Here is a 20,552-nt window from a genome sequence, read left to right on the forward strand (position 1 = left end):
ATCCATTTAATATTTAATATGAAAATATTGCAAGAGTTAATCGAATTTTTTCTCGCCTATCGACGATTTCGATAGGCGAGTTGAGTTTGGTGAAAAAATGACTGAAGCGATTAATGATAATACTATTCATGTAAAGAATATCTGCTTCAGCGATGAATGCACATTTTATCTGAATGGATTTGTTAATAAGTATAACTGTAGATATTGGAGCTATGAAAATCCTCATGCATTTGTAGAAGGGCATACCCAGTACCCTCAAAAAATTAATGTATGGGCAGGCATTTTAGGAAATAAAGTCATTGGGCCATTATTTAAATGGAGACATTTATTTGGATATGTTGGAAAATACCATCAATCCGCTTATCACTGAATCCATTGAAAACCAAATCGATGATGATGGAAACCCTATACTTGATGAGGCTGAAATATATTTCCAGCAAGACGGCGCTCCTCCTCACTGTGTTCTTCCCGTTTGGCAATGGCTAAACGACGAGTTTCCAGATAAATGGATAGGGCGAAGGGGGCCTCCTGATATAACGCCGTTAGACTTTTTTCTAGGGGGTCATTTGAAATTTATTGTGTTTACTCCCCAACCTGAAAGTTTGGATGAATTTCGTCAACGCATCATCGACAGCTGCCATAATATCCCACAACATGTTTTTGAAAATGTCCGTCAGGAATTTGAACATCGCCTATATCATTGTTTGGCAAAAACCGGCAACATTTTGAACACTTATTGAAATAAAAACTGATATTTTTATGTTTTTGTTTTCTATCTGAACAAATTAAGATAAACAAAGATTTTTCTAATTTTCTCGAAAACGAATCGACCGATTTAAAAAAATCAAACGTCAAAATAAAAGACTTCGAAAGACCTTTTAAACAAGCTATTACTCGATACCCCTTGCCATTTAAAATTTTTAAGGGGATGACCCTGAAGGGCAATGGGTGAAACGGGGTGAAGTAATTTTAGGTTAGAAAGTTGTCTCCCCTGACAAACCTTTTCACGTATTTCGGCGTTTTTTTTTAAACAGTGGTTTTCAATAAATCCGTGGTGGGAAGTTTTCAAATGAACATATATATTTTTTGACGTGTGAGTATAGCGGATTGGCTAGTTTTGGCGATTTGTAAACGACGCTTGGGTATATCGCCTGCAACAGGCGTTGTCTGTGTTGTTTATGATAGAATAATATACAGGGTGTTACTTAAAGGTATGTCATAATTTAAAAGGGACATTCCTGGACCGATTTTAAGTCGAAAAGTTCATATAAACATGGCTCCTAAAATGCTTAGTTTTTAAGATACAGGGTGTTAAAGTTTTTTTTTTCGTTTTTAATAAATTTTTCAAATACGGTTTAAAATATTGAACTGAATTTTGGCACAAAATATTATGGCATAAAAACACATTTTTTAGATGTTCACCTACTTTTTTTTAGCAACCAGTGGCGCAGCTATGATGAATTTTTTTTATAATTTTACAAAAAATATACTACGCCATTGACTTACGAAAAAAATTATGATTTTATCTTAATTATCAATCAATTATAAACAAAAAATTCCTCCATGACTTTTGCCGTAAATCTTACCGTTTGAGTGTAATCGTTAATTAAAAAAACGTCTTTTATGCATAAAATGCATCTTTAAAAATTATGGAAATAAATCAAGTTAGCTTTGCTCGTTTCCAGCAACTGTTTTTTTGTTATTGTAAACATTATGACACTGACATTAATGATTATTTTTGATTGTGTTAAGTTTGATTTTATTTTCAGTTTTTATTAGGTACATTTTTCAAATATTTATATCCAAGCTATTTTTTACAAACTGGTGAACAAAAAGCAACAACAATTAAATACAATACATACATACATAATTTACAACAAATGTTGGAAATGACCACCTCTTGCCTCTATGCAGGCTTTTGTTCTTCTTCTCATAGAATCACGAACTCTTTCGAAAATTCCAGGCGTGTTTCGTATAGTTTCACATCCGTCAATAATTCTATTTCTTAGTTCTTCTAATGTCACAATTGGTGTCTGATAAACCAATGTTTTTAGGGGACACCACAAAAAAAAATTTAGGCTATTTAAGTCAGGTGATCTAGGTGGCCAAAACTGTGAAAAGGATATAACAAAGAATCCCTTAAAATTTCCCATACCGTCTTGTAGCAGATGTTTAATACCATACCAATTTTTCATGTACTTGTGGTCGGATTCTCTTCGACTGTATGTAGGACAGCCTCTTCAACTGCCGGTGTCCTAACTGTACGGGGCCTTCCCTCGGCAGAATTAGACTTAAAACTCCCAGATTTAGCCAGACGACGATATATGTTTATAAATATTCTTCTATCTGGGACAGCGCGATTAGGATACCTTTCTTGATACAAACACCGCGCCTCCATAGCATTACCATTGGCAAGTCCATAAAGGAAATGCATTTGCGTCATTTCCAAATTAGAATAATCTACCATCTTTTAACTAGTACAATTCACGTTTTAAGATCCAAAGGGTACTAAAAACAAACTGTCAAGAATAATCACCAACGCAAGTGTCATAATGTTTAAAACAACAAAAAACAATTTCTGGCAACGAGCAAAGCTAACTTGATTTATTTCCATAATTTTTAAGATGCATTTTATGCATAAAAGACGTTTTTTTAATTAACGATTACACCCAAACGGTAAGATTTACAGCAAAAGTCATGGAGGAATTTTTTTGTTTATAATTGATTGATAATTAAGATAAAATCATAATTTTGTTCGTAAGTCAATGGCGTAGTATTTTTTTTGTAAAATTGTATTAAAAATTCATCATAGCTATGCCACTGGTTGCTAAAAAAAAGTAGGTGAACATCTAAAAAATGTGTTTTTATGTCATAATATCCTGTGCCAAAATTCAGTTCAATATTTTAAACCGTATTTAAAAAATTGATTAAAAACGAAAAAAAAAATAAACACCCTGTATCTTAAAAACTAAGCCCATGTTTATATGAACTTTTCTAATGTCCCTTTTATATTATGACATACCTTTAAGTAACACCCTGTATAGAGTTGTTTATTTTTTTTACATAACCCCTTCCTACATAAACTCCTGCATAAACCCTCATAAACTCATGTATATTTTAATTTTTATAGATAGTAGTTGTACCTATTAATGTGGAAACACTGTACATAGAAAAAAAGTAAAAGTTGTAATAGTAAAAATAGAAAGAAAATAAAAGTGTTTTTAACTGAATTTGTTAAGTAAATACAAGCAACAATTCAGATGAAGATCATCATTTTCATGATATTAGGATTTGTAAGATTCAAGTTTAAGCTTAGATTTATAAGATTCAATATTATCAGAATAATAAAACAAATATTTTAATGTGCATCTTAAGTTAAGTGAAACTTTATCTCATTTTAGGTGAGGATTACTTTCTTTCATAAATTTTAACGAAATTCTTAAAGACATACAAGAAAAATCACAGATCTAACGCAACTATCTTAAATTATAAACTAAATGTAATTTTCTATTTTGTATTTGTAAAGATAACCTCTAAAAACTTTAAATGTTTCGTTTACAATTGGCACAAGTACAAATCACAATTTCGAAGTTGTCAGAGTGACCAATATCGAAAGGACACAATCACGCAAGATGGCGGCCATCTAGTAGTGGTCATTTACTTTTCAATGAATTGGCAGTCCAGGTATATTTATTAAGTTCGTATATGTTGGTTAAAGGCCGTCTGATGGATGTCAATGTGACACATGTCAAAATGGCCGATGGCGTCATCTTGGATTACTGAGTATTTTTTAATAGTGCTGAATATTTGAGGTTAACTTGTTGTTTTTTATTAATCTGAAAAAAATCAATTTTTTTTTTAAATGATGTTAGAAAAGAACAGACATAGGTCAATAACGAGTGTTTAAGGCAAAGATTTTATCCGAAAAACTTCAGGAAATAATTTTTTTGAGGTTAAGTTGTATTTTATTGTTAAGCAGATAATGTGCAAGAGAAGAAAAGACATTTAAATTTCTTTCCACTGAGTTGAAACCACCCTTAGGTTTTAAATAAATTTTTCTTTCTTTCACTGCATTTTAATTTTAATTTATTCCAATCTGTCGAAGTCGTTTTTAATTTCTTTCAGTGACTTCAAATGCCTGTAAGAGATGCTTGTCAAAATTAATCTAATAGCTAAGAAGAAATAGAGAATGGCTTCATGCAAAAAAATAGAAAGTGACTTCGAAAGAATTTCGAAAATTCAAAATCACTGGACTTGTCTGGAAGATATTCAAAATTAGTCAATTTGCTCGGAATTTAATTTTAACTACTTGGAATAGAATAAACAATAATTTCAACAGCCTAAAAAAAGTCTGAATCCCCTCAAAATTGCTTTAATTACCTGCGGAAGAAATTCAAAGAATTGCTTCGAAGATATTTAAAATAGCTAAGTAAATACTCTAAAAAAATTAGGAAATGACTTTATCTGTCTGCAAAAAATCGATAATAAATATTTGAATTTAATAATTAATCAATAAAAATATTAAAAATGGCGTCCATACCTGCCCAATAACCTCTGAAATCTCGCTCGCACACGTTGTAGGATCATTGGTCCTGTTATGTGAATTAACTGTAAGAAATTCAACAATTGCCTGGAAAGAAATAGGAAAGTACTTTAATTGCCTAAAAAAAAATGAAAATTATCTGTCTGAAAGCTTTAAATTTAACAAACTTTGATGCTTATAGTTTTCTTTATGCCTTCTGTCCAAGTTTACTTTGATCTCCCACGTTTTCTGCGACTTAGTGGTACCCATTTTATGGTGATTTTTAATAGTTTCTTCCATCCTACTCTGTTTTCGCTTTATATCTATCACAATCGAACCATCTATTCATATTCGCTGTTGTACGACGTAATTTCTTCGTACATCAAATTTTGTCTATTCGAGAGTCATTAATCCTTCAATCAACTCTACTATTCAAAGTGTTGAGAGATCACAAAATACTATAATTTCTCTTGATTTGCTTATTTTCATAACACTGACCTGTTCAAAAAATTCATCCTTTTTTTGCTAGGAGTTCCTCCTCAAATATTGCGTATAGTCCAAGTAATGATTTATAGTAATGTTAACCCGAATAATATTTTCGTTGATAGGCTCTAAAGCGGTTATTTTACCCTTCTATTTTTTTATGTATCATGATCGAGACACTTTTGCACATTGGGCCTTTCATATTTTGGGATTCCAGTAAATATATATGCAGAGTTATTTATTATTTCTGTACCTATACATTTCTTCTTTATCTTCGTTAAAACTACCATTTCCATACCTAAGTAACTCTTGTGTTAATTCTTCCACTTTCCTTTGATTTCTTGAACATTCCAAGTCATCAAATTCATACTCCTTTTTCTTAGCTTTGGTCTTTTTCCATGTGATCCGTTAGTTTAGAGGCTATTGTTATGCTTTTTAGTAAGTTGAAGCAGTTTCACTTTAAAGTGACAAGACTTCAATTGCCTGTAGGTACGAACTTAACATATATACCTAAACTGCCAATTCAATGAAAAATAAATGACCACTAGGTGGCCGCCATTTTCCGCGATTGTGTCCTTTCGATGTTGGTTACTCTGGAAATTTCAGGTGTGCCAATTGTAGGAAAATAAAATAATTTAAGTTTCTGGGAGGTTATGTTTAAAAAAACAAAATAAAAAGTTACATTTTAGTTAAGAATAGATGCGATAAGATAGTTGCGTTATTAGATCTGAGTAGTATGAATAGTATTTTCCTTGTACTTCTTTAAGAATTTTGTCAAAATTTATAAAAAAAAGTAATCCTCACCTAAAATGAGACAAAGTTTCCATTTACTTGTGATAGATGTATGCACTGTAAAATATTTCATTATTCTGATAAATTTGAAAGTTATAAATCCTAATATCATGAAAATTATGATCTTCATTTAAAATTTTGCTGGTGTTTAATTAGCAAATTTAGTTAGGAACACTTTTCTATTTTTACCTTACTGCTTTCCTTCTATAAACAGAGTTTCCACATTAATAGGTACAACCATCTATAAAAATCAAAATATAGATGATTATTTATGAGTAAAGGTTTATATAGTAAGAATAAACTCTATATATTATTCTATGATAAACAACACAGACAGAAAATTCACAATAATTCGGTTTTGAGAAACAGTGAACCAAATACGTTTAAATAAGGATGCTAATATATTATCCATGTATTAAATAAGGCGCAAGCTATATCTCCTGATTCAAACCATATACCCAAGCGTGTCGTTTACAAATCGTCAAAAACTAGATAACCCGCTATACTCACATTTGACAATGTTATTTAGAATCAGTCATATCGACTGATCGTGTCGAGATTTTAATGCCTCATTTTGGAATTTCAATGATGGTTTAAAAATAATATCAATAAAAAAAAATAAATTTAAGCCATATTTTAGTGAGTTAGCACCTTACTTTGTTGTCTTATGGTTACACTCGAATGACGTCATGTCTTACAACTGTCATAATCTAAATATTAGCTATACCTTTCATCGGTATTGAATTCGTTTTGAAGACTGACCTAAACCATGAAAATACCCATTTGTCTAAGTTTTCAAAATGTTTTGAGTCTAAATCCGATCTCATATATTTTTAGGATCAAATCTAGATCGTCACAAAATACAAATTAATTTCGCCATGAAAACGTTTATAAAGGGCAGACATTTGCCCAAGAGGAAATACAATAAACAAAAAACTTAATAATGGTGTAAATATAACCTCACTCATATTTTTTTCTACAGAAATAAACACAAACTAATCAAATACGTTCTTCACTGTATTTTTTGCAAATCTATTCGCTTTTTTAATAATTTATTTTTTTTGTTTGGATGTCTCATATACATTAATATTAAATAAATTAAAACGAATACTAAGAAATATAATGCTTCTCAACTCTAAAAAAATATCAAAAAATTGATATCAATATTTATTGTTTATTATATTGTTTGTATAGCTTGCCTTTGACTTTGATATACCGAGTTTATTAGCGGTCTCGGGAGACTGCTTACTCGCTAAAATATGGATTTACTTCCTGACAGGTCACACGTCAAACGTCAGCGTCGTCAACTTCATTACCGTTATTTAATATATTTTTTGTTGGCAACACTAAAAATGTTCAGAGTGACCAACATCAAAAGGACACAACCACTATAAAAATGGCGACCACCAGACAGTGGTCATTTTTGAGTATGGGGGCCATATGCATTAGCAGTCAAGGTATATTTATTAAGATCGTGCCTGTAGGACATTGAAAATTGCCTGGAAAAAACTTATTTAAAAATTCTAAAAAATATTAAAAATGGTTTTAAAGTCTTCAAAGTAAAAATAATCTTATTTAAGATGAAAGGGGACCGAAAACGTTCATGCCCTTTTTCCAGACAAAATGGCAGCCATATTTTCCTTAAAAATCCTTAAAAAAAAATCAGACCTACCCTGTAAATTACTTTATGTAGAATAGCGCCATTCTAATTACTCCTCAAATTTACCATTCCTGGGACTTGCCGTCCATATCCCATAAATGTTTTGAATGTACCTTATATTACTGGTTAGTTCTCAGGATGAATTCTTCAACTAAATATTGTAAGGATATCTCAACACGAAAATCTTATTTTTGTGAAAATTATCTAAATGTATCTAGAACCCTTTAGCGCTCCATTAAACATTCCTGTAGTATTCCTGAATTATCTTAGATAACGCTATTAAGATTAGAATACAATAATTTATATCAGAATCCGTCTAAGGATTAAACAAACAATAGAAAATACCCCTGAATATGTGAATAACACTGCAGTAATAAAAGTTAAAATAATTGATTGCCTGTATGAAGGAATTTTTATTTATGGCTGCCCTAAAAATCCATAACATTTTGACACTTTAACGACCCATCTGTGAAATTTAATACCCAATTAAAACCATCAATTTACTTTCAAAGATTGATTCGTTGTTTTTCGATTTAGTAGTAATCAAAAGCCCCACCCAATATGTTGTTGCTTTACATTTTACTTATTTTATCTATTTCTGGTAAGTCCATATCATCATCAATCTGACCATCATTTTTATTCTGGATTTTTAGGAATTATAAATTCCCAGCAACAATGCTACAGATGTTTCGGAAGTAACTTTTGCAATAACCCTGCTGATCCCAGTTTCCAGACAAACGTTCACATAGTCGACTGTCCTGCAACTGATATTTACGAAAATCTACCAAAAAAGGGAAGTTTGTTGGTTCAAAAGCTCCTTAAACACCTTGAGGAAAGTTCCAGAAACCACACTGCTACATTTTCAACATGGGGCTGCCTTACAGCTACTATACACGAAGGTAATAATAAGGAAAAGTAAAAGAAAATTGATTAAACCATCATTATTTATAGACCATGAGGTTCACACGATCCGTACGTGTATTAATAACGCTGTCACTATTTGCCCCACTGTAGTAAACGTAGTTCTTAATCCGGGCTTAAACGAGATTCCCGAAAATGTAGAAATCGACTGCGGAGGCTGTACAGGGGATGCTTGCAATGATCATTCGTTTTTAAGGCCTGAAAGTACAACTTCACCATCATCATCAACAACAATAACATCCACTTCAACTAAAAATGGAACAAGTACAGTTTCTGAACTATCAACTTCTACTACTACTACAGAAACTTTAACGTCTGAAGCATCGTCAACTACAACTGGCGCACCTGGTGAAAGTACTACTGAAGATTCTAGTGGTGATGATAAAAATGATGATAATGATGGTGGTGATGATGGATCATCGGCCAACACGCGCGTTGCTTCTTATATTTTGTTGATTTTGGCAAGCTTAAGTGTTGTGTTAGGATTATATTGAAAAATGATGAACAAATAAATAACATATTTTGATTTTTTTTTAAAGTAAAATCCGAATAATCCTGCATTACATTGCAAATTTGTGATTGATGAAGAGATCAAGTTTAAGGTCAAGTGTAAGAGAGTTAAATGACAACCAATAACCAAGTTTTTACCTTCAAAGTCATTTTCAGAAAATCCTTTAATTTTATGTAAAAAAGTATATTAAGGTGATGTCCAATGATGTCTGCCAATGAATCTCTTGATGTTGCAAATTTGAAGGTACTTATACCTTCTTTGACAAAATTGCCTCTAACTCAAAAAGTGTTTGTGAGACAAGCGACGTTATCATATGAAATTATTTGGTAAGAAATTTTCTCTTTTGAATGAAAACCCCTTTAAGAATATTTCGATTATTTAAAGAAAAAAATGGTTAGTTAAGTGGCTTAGAACATTGAAATACTAGAATTAGTAAACAACAACTTTGTTTGAGTTCAACATGTGCACAGGGGTAAGGGGGGTGTTTTGTTTACAAACATATTCACTGTTTTTCTAATGTCAAGTTGACACACATTTCAAGGAGAAAATTTTCAGCCATATATTAACACATTCCCTCTCCAAGATAGTTGAAAAACTTACAAAAGTCAGAATTTTGTCTTTTTTGCAACATAATTGCATTTTATCAGCAAATCAGTTTGGATTTCAAACGGGAAAAGGGACTCATGACGCTGTTTTCGGCTTTTTGGAGAGTGTCTATGTGTCCTTAAATTCTGGAGAGTCCGCGGCGGCAGTGTTTTGCGATTTATCCAAGGCATTTGATTGTGTAGATCATGGAATACTGCTGTCTAAGCTCAATAATTATGGCTTTAGAGGTGTGGCATTGCAATGGCTGGAATACTATCTGTCTAATCGTACCCAAAGAGTTACAGTATCTGGATGTTTATCCGATTTCAGATCCCTTAAAACTGGAGTACCTCAGTGTTCAGTGTTAGGACCACTATTATTTTTGCTTTATGTAAATGATTTGGGTTTATTAAAACTGCAGGGCAAAGTGGTTCAGTTTGCTGATGATACCACCATTTTATGGAATCATAGAGATTCTGATAATGTTAGAGCCCAGGTTTTTAAGGATCTTAAGATTTTATCAGAGTGGTGTGCTGCAAACAGGCTTGTATTTAATGTGAGCAAAACCTTTATTATAGGATTTAAGTGTGACGTTCAGGGCCTTATGTTTAGTGAAAACTCCCCCTTGCAAAACAAAGAAAGCTGTAAGTTCCTTGGTATTACCATTGATGGTCGCCTTCGCTTCGTAGATCATATCCTAAATCTTGCATCAAAATTATCCTCTGGATGCTTTGCAATAAGAATGGCGGGGCATGATGAAGTTGGGAGGGCTAGTTGCACGTTCAGTGTACTTTTCTCTTATTGAGTCCCATCTTCGTTATGGCTTGTCTTTTTGGGGTTTAAGCAGCAAGGGATTATTAAACATAATTTTTGTGATTCAAAAAAGGCAGTTAGATACCTATGTTCCGCTGGGTTAAGAGGTTCTTGTAAACCTCTCTTTATATCTCAAAAAATCCTAACTCTTTTTTCCCTTTTTATCTTAGAAACAGCTACTCTTATTTATAAATGTCCTAAACCTCCCTCTAACACTGGTCATATGACTTGCCAGGTTAACGATTTTCCCTTACCAATCCCTACATCCTCCCTCACCAAGAACTTACTCATAACATCTCTTCAAACGCACTATTTAAGTTTTTTTTTCTTTTATTTTTGTTTTTACATTTTTATTTACTCGGGTTCTAATATACAGGGTGTCCCATTAGTGCGATAACGGACGATAGCTCCTTATACAGTGATACAAAAAAAAAAATTTTATACAAAGTTACTTTACTGTCTAAGATGCATAACATAAAAATATTTTTGGATATACAGGGTGATTCATAAATGTGATATGATACACAACTTTTTTAATTTAAATGGAACATCCTATATTTTATTGCATTTTTAGATTGCTTTAAAAATTCTGCATATCTTTTATCAAGCATCGTCTATACCAAAACTTACCCGTTTGTGAGATATTTAATATTTTATCAAAAAATCGACGTTTGCAGGTCTCCACAAAAACAAAAATAGTTCACTCATTTGGGATCCTACAAGCCAAATCTTTTGTAGGTTGTTAATGCATACTTACACTTACTTTATGGTCCTATGAGCATTTGATAATATTCTACAGGGTGTTCGCAATACTCTATTCAAAACCAAAAAATGTAAACAACTATATCTTATTTTTTTCAAATGGAATGACCCATATTTTTTTATCTTAAAATGTTCACAATGTGATAAGCTTTCTTTTTTGTTAAGCATGTCCTATACCTATCTGTAATAGTTATCGAGTTTTTTACACTTTTTCCTAATTTCGCCCTTAAAATCCACAATAGTCACGTTTTAATTTAAAAGAAGTTTGCTTAGTTGGCCATGGAAATAACAATTGCACAAAAATCAAGCAATTACTTTGACAGAAGATTTAGTGTTGTCAGTTTATCACTAAAGCGAATCATTTTTGCATTAAAAATGAATTTTTCGAAAGAGGATATGGTGAAAATGATTTACTGTTTGGGTGCAAGTGAGAAAAATTGTTTACTGGCAAGCAGAGTTTATGCACAGAGATATCCGGATGCGGAACGACATCCAAATCGATTGGCATTTTTAATGGTCTAAAGGAGAGATTTGAAAGAACTGGAAATTTAAATTATGAAATGTCACAAAGACAAAAAACAGGGGCAAATCCACAAAATGAAATGCTTGGTATGCAAGCCCTAGTAAAAAATCCGCATGTCTCTTGTAGGCAAATTGACAGGCAGTTGGACATTAAAAAATCCACTGTTAATAGAATCACCCATTTCATCCATATCACGTACAGCTTGTACAAGAATTAAGCTATCAAGATTTTGCTAATCGCCGAAACTTTTGCTGCTGGGCTTTGCATCAAATCCAACTGCAACAGGACTTTTTTGACTTTCTGTTGTTCTGATGAAGTGACATTCCATAAAAATGAATTTGTAAACCGACACAACTTCCAATATTACAACGATGTAAATCCAAGGCATGTGATACCACTGGATCATCAACATAGATGGTCACTTAATGTATGGGCTGGTATCATTGGGACAAAGCTTCTTGAACCATATTTCTTTGATGGGGAGTGAACGGTCAGAACTTTCTACATTTTTTGCAAAATGAATTCAAAGAAGAGCTGGATGATTTACCGTTACAAACAGTAAGACGAATGTGGCTACAATTTGATGGAGCGCCTCCTCATTTTAGCCGTGTCGTGAGGGCCTATCTAAATGACCATTTTCGAAATAAACGGATTGGCAGGAGAGGACCAGTTGCTTAGCCGGCCAGATCTCCTTACCTGGCAAAACTCGATTTTTTCTTGTGGGGGTTTGTGAAAAATCGGGCTTATCAAAGTTCTGTTACCACCAAAAACGACATGAAGCAAAGAATACGGAATGTTTTTTAAGAAGTAACTAGAGAAATTTTACAGAAAGTAAGCAGTTCTTTTGTTAAACGAATTCGTTTGTGTGATCAACACCAGGGTGGACATGTAGAACATTATTTATAGTTTAATGTAGTTTAATACCTTTTTGGTTTAGTCATTTGTTGTTGCTATTGTTCACAATTTTAATCTTTTTTATTTAAGGAATATTTTTTTGTTGATTTTTCGATTAGTTTTAAGATTTTATTATCATTTTCACCATATCCTCTTTCGAAAAATTCATTTTTAATGCAAAAATGTTTCACTTTAGTGATAAGCTGACAACACTAAATCTTCTGTCAAAGTAATTGCTTTTTGATTTTGGATTTGATTTTTCTGCAATTGTTATTTCCATGGCCAACTAAGCAAACTTCTTTTAAATTAAAACGCGACTATTAGGAAAAAAGGGCGACATTAGGAAAAAGTGTAAAAAACTCGATAACTATTACAGATAGGTATAGGACATGCTTAACAAAAAAGAAAGCTTATCACATTGTGAACACTTTAAGATAAAAAAATATGGGTCATTCCATTTGAAAAAAATAAGATATGGTTGTTTACATTTTTTGTTTTGGATAGAGTATTGCGAACACCCTGTAGAATATTATCAAATTCTCATAGAACCATAAATTAAATGTAAGTATGCATTAACAACCTACAAAAGATTTGGCTTGTAGGATCCCAAATGAGTGAATTATTTTTGTTTTTGTGGAGACGTGCAAACGTCGATTTTTTGATAAAATATTAAATATCTCACAAACGGGTAAGTTTTGGTATAGACGATGCTTGATAAAAGGTATGCAGAATTTTTAAAGCAATTCAAAAATGCAATAAAATAAAGGGTGTTCCATTTAAATTAAAAAAGTTGTGTATCATATCACATTTATGAATCACCCTGTATATCCAAAAATATTTTTATGTTATGCACCTTAGACAGTAAAGTAACTTTGTATAAATTTTTTTTTATCACTGTATAAGGAGCTATCGTTCATTATCGCACTAATGGGACACCCTGTATACATTAATTTATGTCCTTGGTAAAGGTTTCACATATAAACTGTAGGTCGCTGTTGGCTCATTTTGATGATTTTTCTGCGGAATACTGTTCAGGGGATTTTAACCTTATTGCAATTACAGAGTCATGGCTGACTCGCGATATTGATAGTGATGCTGTACGCATCCCTAATTACCAACTAATAAGAAATTATCAACAAAATTATAGAGGTGGCGGTATTGTTGCCTTTGCTCAGAGCAGTTTAACTTATGAAATTCTTTTGTCTGAAATGTATGCATTTTTAGAAAATTTGGTTAAAAATTAATATTGATGGTGAACCGCATATTTTTGGAATAATTTATAGACCTCCAAATTCTAATATTCAAAGTTTTTTCTTAACATTAGAGGAAACACTAATTGATATGCTTTCTAGTTTTAACCATATAACCTGCCTCGGGGACTTTAATATTGATGTTTCAAAAGCTTATGACAACCATGTACCCCAATTAATATCTTTGTGTGAGACTTTTAATCTAAAGCAGGTTATAGCTGAGCCGACTCGTATTTTTATTGGCACCAGCTCTATTATCGACCTTATTTTTACTAATCAGCTAAATATTTTAAAAACTGGCATTATTAACTCTACGTTTTCCGATCACTTTGGCATTTTCTTTGAATTTAGTGGTATGGTGCCGCAAGTGCTTTCTAAAGTCGTGACCTATAGACCCCTAGAAAATATAAACTTAGATAACTTCCAGGCCGATCTAGAGGCCATTCCATTTCATCTTATATATGATTATCAATCTATTGACGACAAAGTAAAATTTTTAAATACCAACCTAATAAAATTGTTTGATACCCCATGCTCCTGTTAAAACATTTACAGTGCGAAAAAAGAGAAACTCTCCTTGGTTGACAGACAATATAAAACTTCTTCAAAAACTAAGAGATAAAGCGCTAAAAGATTTCAAAACAAGTAAATTGCCTGTAAAGTGGGAGTATTACAAGCAACTTAGGAACAATACCACCACAGCCGTTAGAGCAGAAAAAAAAGCTTTTTATAGAAATAAATTTAGGAACTGTACATATGGGGAAAAATGGACTGAATTAAGAAAAATATTACCTTGTAAGCAAAAACAGATTCCTAGAGCTTTTAAGAATCCCGATAATTTCAACAATTATTTTGTTGACAGCAGTAGGGTACCTAGCAGCGATAATAGTCAGGAAATAATTAATTTTTATAAAAATAATACCTTGCCCGTTTCAAATTTATTTTTATTTCGCACAGTGAGTTATAATGTTCTATTTTATTTAGCATTAAATCCAAAGCATTTGGCATCGACAATCTTAATATAACATTAATTCATATATGCTGCCCTTTTATAATACCTTTTATATTGCATATAATTAATAAATGCATTGAAAGCAGCTATTTCCCCAAATGTTGGAAAGAGGCCTTTGTGATGCCATTGCCAAAGGTAAATAATCCAACAGATTTCAATTAGTTTAGATCCATTAGTATTCTGCCTACATTTTCAAAAATTGTTGAAAGAATCTTAGACACTCAAATTCGAAATTTTTAAATGCTAATGATATTTTGCCCCCTAAACAGTCTGGGTTTATAAAGAACTTCAGTTATGCTTCAGCAATGGCGGATGTTATTGATGACATCATAAGATCTAGGGATGATGGTATAATTTCTGCCCTTGTTCTATTGGACTATACGAAAGCCTTTGATTTTGTTAATCACGAAATTTTAAAGTCTTTATTTCACCATATAGGTTTTTCTGATAAAGCTATTAATTTCATTAATTCTTATTTAAGCGGTAGGGTGCAGCGAGTCAAGATAGAGGAAAATGTATCTGAACCCTTGGAAGTTGATAATGGCGTGCCTCAGAGTGGTATTTTAGGACCCTTATTTTTTATTATTTATACTTTTAGATTTTATTTTTATTTAAAAAACTGCCTTTACCATTTTTATGCCGACAATGCTCAGTTGTATTACTCTTTTCTGCCAGAAGATGCTAAAAATGCGGAAGCAAAAATTAATCAAGACTTACAAGCCATATGTGATATTTTTTCAAAGCATTTTCTAAAATTAAATCCTTCTAAGTCGTCTGTAATGTTTATTGGTAATAAGCAAAAAATTAACCATATTTTAAACAGTAACACTATTAATATTAAGATGGGTGATGCTAATATTCCTGTTGTAGATAATTGCAAAAGTTTGGGCTTAATAGTGGATAGTGATTTGCGATTTCATCAACACGTTTCTAATGTTCTAAAAAAAGAGTATTTTGCTTTAAAATTAATTTACTTGCATAGGCATTATCTAAGTGAAGATATTAAAAAAATGTTGTGTGACTCTTTAGTGCTGTCACAATGCAATTATTGCGATGTTGTTTACGGTTGGTGCCTAGACTATAATGACAGGTGCCGATTGCAAAAGCTTCAGAACTCATGTATTCGCCTAATTTTTGGCATACGCAGACATAATCGCGTTTCCCATAGACTTTCCGAGCTGGGGTGGTTAAATATGCAAAATCGTAGGGTTGCTCATTCACTTACTTTTTTTTATAAAATTCTTAAATACCGTACTCCACCTTACCTATACCTTAAGATTACTTTTAGAAATGATGTTTACCATTTGGGCTTAAGAAGAAACACAATTCATATTCCAAGACATAATACTCAATTATTTAAAAGGTTCTTTTCCTATAATTTTGCATATCAGATGAACTCTTTGGGCATAAATTTTGAGTTGGGTTTGGTGTCTGTTCAGACTTTTCGCAGGGGAATGATGGTGCGTCTGATGAGTCAGCAGCTGTCTGCGTAAAATATTGAAGGGTCAATATTGTTAGTTTGGGTATGGGTGGAGACTGAAAATTTGTGTTTAGTGTGGGTAACTAATGTGGCGTGTTTTTCGTTTAGGTGCGTATAATTAAACTTAGTCTGTTACAAGCGTTTCTACATTTTTTTTTCTAGTTAGTTTTTCTTAAGTTTTGGCCACAATGTTAAAGACCAGAATCTGCCTTGGCAGAATTCTGAATTTGTCGGCCTTTTCTTTGCATAAAATAATAAATTTGTATTTCTTTCTCTTTTTTTATGTAGTTATATTGAGTTTGCAAATAAAAAATATTTATTATTATTATTATTATTATTATTATTTTTATACCTTAGCAAAAAAATTTACAACCATGTTCCTCTATGTATCATGTAGACAAATTTTAGAAGTTAAGAAATTCAAAAAGAAATTAAAATCACTTTTATTATCCAGGGCATATTATAGCCTTGACGATTTTTTTAATGATACCTTTTGACCTGTGCTCTGACATCATTTTAGTGTTTTAGTTTGTTTCCTATTAAATATTTTAATTTACTTCCTCTAAATTCTGTTTTATTGACAGCTTTACTTATTTTTTAATCAAATTTATCAAAAAGATGCTTTTTTTAAATTTTTTCAATCTGTTTTGTTATAATTAATTTTGGTAATGTGTGTAAATTTTATGGTAAAATGTTTTAGATGTTATGTTTGTTTGAAATTTGAAATTGAAAATGAATTTGAATTTTTTAGTTTTTAGGATGCTTGTACACAAGCTTTTGTTTTGTCTTACGTAATATAGCACATTTTCTTTCTTTCTTTCTTTCTTTCATATATTAATGTTAATTTAACTTATTGGTGTTAGATTTTGGATTATAAATAAAAAGTAGAAATAGATATATTCCATTATAGGTACAAAAATAACATATTTAAATAAAAAAAATATTATCATGTTCATTTCTAAAACCGCTTCTAAAAAATTTGGACTGGCAACACCGCAAGCAAAAGCTCAGTGATGCGCGAAATGTCATATTGTCAAACGGCTTTGTGTTTACTTTCGCCATTTGTGAAGTTCTGTGTTTTTTCTTTAATTTTTTGTTGAAAGAGTCTCATTTCAGTGTTTTTTTGGGAACTTTTACCATGGTAAAAACTTGTGCCATTTGTGTCGCACCATGGGAAAAAGGCGATTCAAGCGGATCTTTTCAGAAGTAAATATCGATACTGTCATAACATCATATCAAGGAAGAACCGTCCTCATAAACGTTGAATAGGAGATTGTATAAATAAACTTAAATAAAAACTTGAATGCGAAGATTTGAGTTTTGAGCATGGTTTTATTAACAGGACTGATTTTATGTTTTTTTGTTGTCTTGGCATAAAAATGTGTATCTTAAATCGTGAATTATGAAGAAACCTATACTTTGTATAAAATATGATTTTTCTTAGATAGGTACTTTTACACTAAGAAAGGTCGTAAAGGGTTTATAAATGGTAATATTGCTTACATTTAAAGTAGAATCTATTAATGAATATTTATTATGTAAATACTTTTTAACGATGTCACTGGTAAAGATTCTTTGTGTCGGTGGAATCAGCAATGCATTAATCAAAATCAGCAATGCGGTCGAGTAGCGTTGGGATTTGTTGTTGATTGTTGTTGCCTTTTTCTCTAATATACGTTATCTACATTAATTTAACTTTAAATATTGACTTCTTTATACGGTATCTTATCATATTTTATTTGAAAAAAAAATGCTTTATATTTTATTAAAGGGGAACAGTAGTATTGTTTTGTGTCTGCCAAAATAAGTAATCAATTTTTATGACATTATAAAGTGTTTTTTTGTATCTTTGCGCCAGAGACGTTGCAAGCAAACAAACTGCCCATAGTTCCAGCCTTTCAATGTTCTTAGACTAAGACTGTTAAGAGAAGACAAGGGTAAAAAATATAGCTTTATTGAAATTGGTGCAAAACCCAAATGAATACAGTATAGAGAAATACAAATAAACAAGAACAACTGCATGGAGAACATTTAGAGTAAACTACACGAATAAAAAATGTTAGAAGGCCTGGAAGCAAGTTGAACAAATAACCATATTAGGCACTTTTTTAAGAAGCGACCAGACCGAGAACTGACAGATTTCTTTAAAAAGATAACGAAAGACTGGTAATAAATAATAGCGAGGTGATGGAGGTGTAAAGAAGGTACTTCGACCAATTACTAAACACACATCAGGACGAAGAGAAATAAATCTCCAATTTTCCTTCTTACTTTACCTCTGAATTGAGGACAAAAATAATATTGAAAAAGCAAGCACACCAACAATATAGAATAAGCGGCTACCAGAGGGATTTTCAATTATTTACTGCAATGCGGTCTGAATGTAAGATTTTGGCCAGACGAGATTATAACAACTATTTAATCAACACTGAAAGCAATATTACTAATAACCCTAGAAAGTTCTGGTCATTTGTTAACCAGCAAAGAAAATCTCACAATCTACCTACCTGTATGTTTTATAATAACAAAAGTGCAGATAATAGTAAAGATATAGCTGATTTATTCGCTAATTTTTTTTCTAATGTTTATTGCAACAGTAATGTAAGAACTCCCAATTTTAGTTAGAGTAGAGAATAGGCTTGATTTTTCTATTTGTGATATTGGCTTGCCTGAGGTATTTGAAAAACTCTCTAAATTACCTAATAAACTTTCCTGTGGACCTGATAAGATACCTGAGTACATGTTAAGCAGACTTAAATATAGTATATCACTTCCTTTGTTTTTGTTGTTTAATAGATCTATATCAGAGTCTATATACAGAGTCTATCTATATCAGAGATATATAATCCCTGTGTATAAGTCTGGTGAGAGAGATTGCATTGAGAACTATAGAAGCATCTCAAGGCAATCTGTTGTTCCCAAGATTTTGGATGATATTAGTTGTGATTAGCTTAGGTGGGCGTGCAAGGGGGTGTTTGATGAGAGGCAGCATGGGTTCATTAGTGGTAGATCTATCTCTACTAATCTTATTTTATATGAGGTTGCCTTGCTGGAGGTCTTCGAGAATGGTTATCAAGTGGATTCAATTTATACTGACTTCTCGAAGGCCTTCGACAGGGTCAATCATGAGTTATTACTAGCAAAACTTAGTTCCCTTGGCTTTAGTGAAAGATCCCTAAGGTGGTTTAGAAGCATGCTGCTGGGTCGTGAGCAGCGTGTTAGGATTGGAGATTCTGAATCTGGAAGTATCTTGGTGACTTCTGGAGTTCCTCAAGGGGGACACTGTTCCCCATTGCTTTTTGATTTATTTCTGATTGACCTTGTAACGTGTTTAACTGACTGTGATTACTTAGCCTATGCAGATGATTTGAAACTTTTCCGTGTTATTAAGTCACAGCGGGACTCTGACATCTTACAGCAAAATCTTACTTCCTTTGTAAAGTGGGCTAATATGAATGATCTCTCTTTAAATATAAATAAGTGCTACTCAATTGGATTCTCTAGACTTAAAAATAAAATGAATAATATATACACTATTGATGACATAGTACTTAGTTCTGTTGACTTAATAAAGGATTTAGGAGTAGTCTTTGATACTCAGCTCACATTTGGGGAACACTATGATCTTGTGGAGGGGAAGGCCTCTCAGATGTTAGGTTTTGTTTTACGAACTTGTCGTGACATGTCTATATCTACTTTGAAGATACTTTATTGTTCATTAGTTAGAAGTCATTTAGAGTATGCCTCGATCATTTGGTCTCCTTTTTATAATTGTCACAAAATGCAACTTGAAAGAATCCAAAAGAGGTTTACCCGGTACTGTTCCTACAAGTTGAATATGCAGGATAACCTACTTGACATGGAGGCAATATTGGGACTTCAATCGTTGGAATCTAGAAGGATTCAAAGTGACCTCAGCTTTATGTATAAGGTTATTCATGGGCTTATTGATTGCCCTGCTCTCATCAACAGCTTTAATTTAAAGGTCCCTGCACGCACCCTAAGGAGACATGAACTGTTAGCTTTACTAATCTGTCACTCCAACTATTCTTTACATTCTCCAATCTGTCGTAGTCTTGCCTATTTAAACTCTCATCCTGAACTTGATCCATTTGCAAGCTCACTCTCTGGATTTATTGGTCAACTAGGTAAAATATTTTAATTTATTGTTTTCTTATTGTGTTTATTTTTTGTGTATATGTTTTGAAGACTGTCTAATTATGTTGGTGATAGTACTTTTATTATGTTAATTATACATCTTTTACTTTATTTAATATTGTAACCAAATCTTTTGTAAAATGGCGTTTCTCGTATATTGATTGAATAAATGAATAAATGAATAAA

General features: G+C 32.1%; 2 protein-coding genes across 2 annotated transcripts in view; one reads left to right on the forward strand and one right to left on the reverse strand.

Moving 5' to 3' along the window:
• The window catches only part of LOC126740629 (THO complex subunit 5 homolog), a 259,584-nt gene that overhangs the window by 106,697 nt on the left and 132,335 nt on the right, over positions 1–20,552 (reverse strand). The gene's annotated exons all lie outside the window — the stretch shown is intronic.
• LOC126740861 (putative uncharacterized protein DDB_G0281733) lies at positions 7,916–8,904 on the forward strand. Its single transcript, XM_050447030.1, has 3 exons — positions 7,916–8,058; positions 8,111–8,356; positions 8,409–8,904. The coding sequence occupies exons 1-3, from the start codon at positions 8,019–8,021 to the stop codon at positions 8,870–8,872; spliced, it is 750 nt and encodes a 249-aa protein (XP_050302987.1). The 5' UTR covers positions 7,916–8,018; the 3' UTR covers positions 8,873–8,904.

This window comes from Anthonomus grandis, chromosome 1, assembly GCF_022605725.1.
Source record: "Anthonomus grandis grandis chromosome 1, icAntGran1.3, whole genome shotgun sequence".
Classification (NCBI taxonomy): domain Eukaryota; kingdom Metazoa; phylum Arthropoda; class Insecta; order Coleoptera; family Curculionidae; genus Anthonomus; species Anthonomus grandis.